This window comes from Neoarius graeffei, chromosome 12 (genome assembly GCF_027579695.1).
Source record: "Neoarius graeffei isolate fNeoGra1 chromosome 12, fNeoGra1.pri, whole genome shotgun sequence".
NCBI lineage: Eukaryota > Metazoa > Chordata > Actinopteri > Siluriformes > Ariidae > Neoarius > Neoarius graeffei.
This window is the reverse complement of record NC_083580.1, coordinates 33,956,743-33,964,025: the sequence shown is the minus strand read 5'-3', so window position 1 is coordinate 33,964,025 and position 7,283 is coordinate 33,956,743. Positions and strand designations below refer to the sequence as shown.

At 41.2% G+C, this 7,283-nt stretch overlaps 1 protein-coding gene across 1 annotated transcript; it reads right to left on the bottom strand.

Annotated features, from left to right (window-relative positions):
- Positions 1-3,357: 3,357 nt before the first annotated feature.
- Positions 3,358-6,677, bottom strand: LOC132894739 (E3 SUMO-protein ligase ZBED1-like). The gene is made up of 4 exons (XM_060934854.1): positions 6,318-6,677; positions 5,552-5,642; positions 4,280-5,262; positions 3,358-3,925 (listed from the first exon to the last, which is right to left on the bottom strand). The coding sequence occupies exons 1-4, from the start codon at positions 6,554-6,556 to the stop codon at positions 3,358-3,360; spliced, it is 1,881 nt and encodes a 626-aa protein (XP_060790837.1). The 5' UTR covers positions 6,557-6,677.
- Positions 6,678-7,283: the final 606 nt, after the last annotated feature.

Genomic DNA, 7,283 nt, shown 5'->3' with positions numbered 1-7,283 from the left:
CTTTGTAAGAAAAGGCTCTGCCCCCTGATGTAGCCTTCACTATACGAGGTACCAGCAGATAGCCTGCACCTTTTGATCTAAGTAGGCGTGGCGGGTCATAGAGGAGCAGAAGTTCACTCAGGTACTGTGGTGCGAGACCATTTAGTGCTTTAAAGGTCAATAGTAGTATTTTATAATCAATACGAAATTTAATTGGGAGCCAATGCAGTGTGGATAAGACAGGCGTGATGTGGTCATATTTTCTAGTTCTAGTAAGGACTCTTGCTGCGGCATTTTGAACTAACTGGAGCTTGTTTATGCACTTATTGGAACATCCAGACAGTAAGGCATTACAATAATCCAACCTGGAGGTAACGAAAGCATGGACTAGTTTTTCTGCATCATGCAATGACATTAAATTTCTTATCTTTGCAATATTTCTGAGATGAAAGAAAGCTATCCGGGTGATGTTATCAATGTGAGTTTCGAATGAAAGACTGGGGTCAATAATCACTCCGAGGTCTTTTACTGCTGCACGTGAAGAAACAGAAAGGCCATCCAGAGTTACTGTGTAATCAGAAAACTTACTTCTAGCTTTATGTGGTCCTAGCACAAGTACTTCAGTCTTGTCAGAGTTAAGCAGAAGGAAATTTATAAGCATCCAGTGTCTAATGTCCTTAACACATTCCTCAATTTTATTAAGCTGGTGTCTCTCATCAGGTTTTGCAGAGACATACAACTGTGTGTCATCAGCATAACAGTGGAAACTAATACAATGTTTACGAATAATATCGCCCAAAGGTAACATATATAGAGAAAAAAGCAGTGGACCCAAGACAGAACCTTGTGGAACACCAAACTTTACCTCGGTACGTCTAGAAATATCACCATTTATATCGACATACTGATAACGATCAGTTAGATAAGACCTGAGCCAGGAGAGGGCCATTCCCTTAACTCCCACAACATTTTCTAGTCTATCCAGAAGAATGGAATGATCAATGGTATCAAATGCTGCACTAAGGTCAAGCAACACAAGTAGCGAGACACAGCCCTGATCAGACGCCAACAGTAGGTCGTTTACTACTTTAACCAGTACTGTCTCTGTGCTATGATGAGGTCTAAATCCTGACTGATACATTTCATGGATGTTATTCCTATGTAAATATGAGCATAACTGCTGTGCCACAGCTTTTTCAAGGATCTTGGAGATAAAGGGGAGGTTTGATATTGGCCGATAATTGGACAGCTGACAGGGATCAAGGTCAGGTTTTTTAATCAGGGGTTTGATAACTGCTAGTTTAAAGGATTTGGGTACATAGCCAATCATAAGAGAAGAATTTATTATTTTTAGAAGCGGTTCAATTACTCCAGGCATTATCTGTTTGAATAGATGTGTCAGTAAGGGATCTAGTACGCAAGTTGAGGCTTTTGATGTAGAGATTAATGAGAGTAATTCAGTTTCTTTTAGGGGAGTAAAACATTCTAACTGATGATCTGATACAGTTATATTGTTAACTACAAGGTCACTTTCATTGTCTAACCTTAAATTAGTAGTTTGAATTTTTTGTCGGATATTCTCAATTTTGTCATTAAAAAAATTCATGAAGTCGTTGCTACTACATACTGCAGGTGTGCATGTGTTGATAGTGGACTTATTCCTGGTTAATTTTGCTACAGTATTAAATAGGAATCTAGGATTATTTTTGTTATCTTCTATTAGGGAGGAGAGATATGTTGATCTCGCAGCACTAAGAGCTTTTTTATACTTCAGGAAGCTCTCCTTCCACGCCAATTTGAACACTACCAATTTTGTTTGACGCCATTTACGTTCCAATTTTCGAGTGGTCTGTTTTAATGTGCGAGTGTCATCATTATACCAGGGTGCTAATTTTTTGTCTCTGACCATTTTCCTTTTTAGAGGAGCTACATTATCTAAAGTATGGCGGAATGTTGACTCTAAGCATTCAGTTGCCTGATCGAGTTCTGCAGGGGCTGACAGTGACCCAATCAAAGTTGACAGCTCTGGGAGATCATTTATAAAGCTCTGTGCAGTAGTTGACGTGAAAGTACGTTTAATACAGTAGCGTGGTGAGGTGCATATATTATTACTCAGACATATTTTGAATGAGATGAGACAATGATCTGAGATAACTTCAGACTGTGGAAGTATGACTATATTGTCTACGTTTAATCTGAATGTTAGTATTAGATCAAGGGTGTGACCACCATTATGGGTCGGTCCTATGACATTCTGCTTAATCCCGACTGAATCTAAGATGGACACAAACGCTGTTTTTAAAGGGTCTTCTGGGTTATCGAAGTGAATATTAAAATCTCCGACAACTAAAGCTTTATCTAAGGAAATAACCAAATCTGAGATAAAATCTGCAAATTCAGAAAGAAACTCAGAATATGGCCCCGGGGGCCTGTAAATAATAAGCAATGGAATTAACTGGGTAGACTTATTTTTTGAGGCTACATACATTATATGAGTATGAAGAACTTCAAATGTATTAAATTTATAACCAGGTTTGTGTGTTACACCTAGATAATCGTTATAAATAACCGCGACGCCTCCTCCTCTGCCAGTTAGACGAGGCTGGTGTATATAACTGTATCCAGGAGGACTCGCTTCATTTAATGCTATATATTCATTTGGCTTAATCCATGTTTCTGTTAAACACAGTACATTAAACTCCTGATCAGTAATGAGTTCATTAACCATTAGCGCTTTAGATGTAAGAGATCTAATATTTAATAGCCCCACCTTTAGATCAAAGGTGCTGGCAGCAGCTGTACAGTCAGTCTGATCTAATTTTATATTGATTAGGTTACTGGTAGGGCTGGGGCTAACCGATTATTTTTAAAACGATTAATCGGACGATTATTTTATCGATTAATCGACTAATCTAACGACTAATTGGACGATTAGTCTAACGATTATTTTTCCGTTGTTCGATTAATAAAAGCCATTTCGTATCTCAAATACCAAAAAAATCTTAATAATATAGTTTATTAAGCAGCACTGTTGTTTTGCACAGTAAAATAAATAATATAGAATAAAATAGAATAGGAATAAACAAAATAAAAAGGCCAGCCTGTTTCTCTTAAAGTTCAACAAAAATCTCTCTTGTACAAAATTACAAACAAAAAGTAGTGCAAAAACATACACTGTGCCGTGCACAGTACATCAACTCCTGAGTGCTTAACACAACATAACATAGAGCCTAATGAAGTGAAAGTGCCTTCCTTAACTGTAATTCTGTGAGCTTACAACATGCTAATGAAGAGTATGCAATATACTGTATATTGTTCTGTCCACTTTACTTATTCTCCCCTCCCTCTCATCACAACTCTTTACCCCTCCTACACTATCTACTTTGAATTGCTGTGGAGGAATGTGAGCATGTCCACATGTTCTTTGGTGAGGCTTGCTCTTTTTTTGGTCACAATGTTCCCTGCTGCTGAAAACAGACGTTCAGAGGGAGTGGATGTTGCAGGGGCAGCCAAATAAGATTTTGCCACAACAGCCAGGGCTGGGAACCTTGTTTCATTGTCTTTCCACCATTGGAGTGGGTCTTTGTCCTTTGGAATGGGTTTTTCCCCAAAGTACACAAGCACCTCATTCCTGACAGCATTTTCCCTCTGGTCATGGGCTGGGTTTTCATCTTCCAAGTCCTCTTCCTCATCTTCTGACCCAAGCAATGTGTCCAGAACAGACCTTGGCCTCTGTCTTGAGTTATCAGGCTGGCCACTGGGGGAGTCAGGCTCTTCCCTCACTCGCACTCGTCCAGCTTCAAGTGCAAGGTGCTGAAGTTTGATTTTCACTTTCAAGATGTCATCTGTGGACAGGAACTTGAGTTTCCTGAATCTTGGATCAAGGGCTGCAGCAAAGATGCACATGGTGTTCCCGTCTTCATCATATGTAGTCTCAACCCTCCATCTGAAAAATAATTTGTACACTTTAAATGAAAGAAATCAAATGTGCTTCAAGAGAAAGAAGCAGAATCAATAACTCTACATGATAGAATCACAATGGGAAAAACACTGCAATATGCAATGCAAACTGGGAAAGTTTAATTTATATTCTATTTTTTTATGGTTACATTAATCATTACTTTACTTATTATCTTTATTCTGTTTTTTGGTTTGTTTTTTTTTAATTGCTTCTTTTTTTGTACATCACTTTGGTCAACTGTTGTTGTTTAAAGTGCTTTATAAATAAAATTGACAGACATTGACATATATTCAGTTATTTCACTATTAGATATTTAAAGAGCTGAATAATTAAACTAACCTTGAAGCAATCTCTGCTGCGGCTGTGGTCTGGAAGTTGGCTACTGGAGCACACTCAAAGGCTGTCTGTGTGGACTTCTGTAGTCCTTTCACCAGTGGAGGCAGGACGGAGACTGTGACGTATGCCTCGCCACTGAGGAAGACAGTGGCTTGCTCAAAGGGCTCAAGAGCTTGATGCAGGTCCTCTAAGATGCTCCACTGCTCAGCCTTTAGATCCAGGTAATGCTTTTCTGTCTTCGTGACCTCTGGGTCAGAAAGGGTTGCTGTTATAGGCCACCGCTGCTCCAGAAGACGTTTGATCATATAAAAAGAACTATTCCACCTGGTAGGTACATCTTGGGACAACTTGTGTTGCGGTGTGCCCATCTGCTCTTGCTTGATTTTCAGTTTGAGGGTGGCGACCTCACTGCTGTGAAAGTAGGTGACAAGGCTCCTTGCTGCCCCAAGTGCCTTGCTGATGCGGGGCTCTTTAAGTGCACTGTTAACAATCAACTGGATGGTATGGCCAGCACATCGCAGTGAGGCAACACCATGCTTCTCCTCAAGGATTCTAAGAGCTTTCACAACGTTCGCTGCATTGTCGTGGACAATCGCCTGGACATCGTCATGGAGAGAAAAGTCAAACTTTTTAGCAACCTCCTCAATCCAGAGAGCAATGTTGTCACCTGTGTGTCTGTCATCAAGGGGCAATGTGCAGAGAACGAATGAGACCATCTCCCACTTCTCGTTAATGTAGTGGCAGGTCACTCCAAGGTATGCCTCTGTACAAATACTCGTCCAGGCATCGGTGGTGAGAGTAATTTTTGAGGACCTCTTCTTTAAGTTTCCCTTCAGATCGTCAAGAACACATTGATATGCCTTCTCCAGCTGCTTGGTAAACCACCACCTGGAGGGACATTTGAAGCCTTGGCAGGCATATTCGATCATATCTACGAAGGCCTCACCCTCCACCAGGGACAAAGGCCTCATGTCTTTGATGATCACCTGAAAGATAAAGAAACTAATTATTATAACAACACAGCACAGTAATGTTGCTTACAGTGCAAGATTATGTATCCATGCATGTATGTATGTATGTATTTATTTATTCAATATTTATTTTTATTTATTTATTTATTTATTTATTGACCGTGTTCAAACAAGGACATACAGAAAAAGGCCAAGTCAACAAACCTATAACATTGCAAATAAATTGGGGCACAATAGCCTAAATGATATCAGGCCAATCATTTCCCTCCTAAAAGATGCTCAAAGCAAGCAAATAATTACTCACTCTCATGATTTTTTTGCTGAGTTCAGCTGCCTTCTGTGGTGTGCACTGCGCCTCTTTCCCAAGATAGGTTGACAAGGTACTTTGCTTTGTCCTGAAAACACAATAGCAATGCATATTAAAACAACAGTTGACAGTGGGACATATTAAATCTACTCTAGTCTTAAACTCATTGCACTTCTAGGCCTATGGCATGATTAGCTTGCTTGATGACTAACGTTACTTTTAAAGTAACGTTAATGTCAAGTCCAACAATGCATTTCATGTTCTAAAAGTTTGTAGCCTACTGTATCCACACAGTAAAAAATGTACATAGCCTAACGTTAATGCATCTCATACGAGCCCTACCACACTTGGATGTAATGTTAATTTTAATATTTTCAATGCTCATAAAACTGATTCATTCATGACCACTGCGCACGGCCCTTGCCTGGACATTGTTTGGCTCCGTTTGACACTGGGCCTGGCGAACTAACGTTAACATGGTGAATCATGACAATAAGCTGGCTAACGTTAATGTTACCTTTCACCTGTAAATGACCACAACATGAGCTCTCTGTCTAAACGTAGTTTGTTTGTGCCGGTAGCGGCCAGGCAGAGCTGTATTCTGCAGCCGTAAGCTAGCTGCCATTCCAGCCAACAATAAATGCCAATACAATCGCATGGATAGTTAGCTGGCACTACAGAAATGCTCACAGCTCAAGCTGCACAACACACTACACAAAAGTGAAATCAACTTAACGCTAACCAAAGTTAGTAGGCTACTTACTTATTGTTGTCCCCTCCACGAGAGACAAGGGGGTGTCTCCGCTTTAGATGTTCCAACATCGCCGTTGTGCTGGTGTGATATGCCAGTTCGATTTGGCAAAGACTACAGATGACGATGCCTTTGCGTTTGGTACTGAGTTTAAAGTATTCCCATACCTTCGATGACCTCGGCCGAGCAGTTTTCTTAGGGCTTTTTTCAGGGCTTTTTTGCTTTGAGGAGGTCGCCGTTTCCTTCTCCATTTTGCCGAGTGCCAACTTTGTTTTGTTTTTCTGACTCACGTGTGCGTGGCGATACGTCGACGACTAAATATGACGTCGACGATATTTTGATGTCGACTCGTCGACGTCATCGACGCGTCGCTACAGGCCTAGTTACTGGAACAAACTCTCTGAAAATTTCTACCTTTTTGTTGAGCTCGGGGAACAGACACAGTCTCGATGTAGTGGGCCCTGAGTGACGACTCTGTGCAGCTAGCAGACAGTCGGTTTAGCCTGTTCGTCTGCTCCCTGGCCTTGGCTCTGGATTGTCAGAAATTAACTAGGCCTGTTCTGAGACTATGACCTATGCTGCAGGAAATGAGAGCAGCACCTTCCCGAGTGGGATGGATACCGTCCCGCCCTAACAGGCCAGCAGTGCCCTCAAAATTAGCCCAATTATCTATAAAGCCCACACTGTTTTCAGAGCACCACCTGGACAGCCAGCAGTTCAGCGACCATAACCTGCTGTAAGCTACATCGCCACGCCGCATTGGGATGGGGCCAGAGCATACTACAGCATCGGACATCGCCTTCGCTAATTTAAACACCTCTACAAAGTTACTCTTAGTAACCTCAGACTGACGAAGGCGTATATCATTAGCTCCTGCATGGATAACTATCTTTGAGAACCTGTGCTTGCCTAGGACCCTAAGATTACCTGCTATGTCCGGCGCCCTGGCTCCCGGTATACACCTGACTAAAGCTGCTG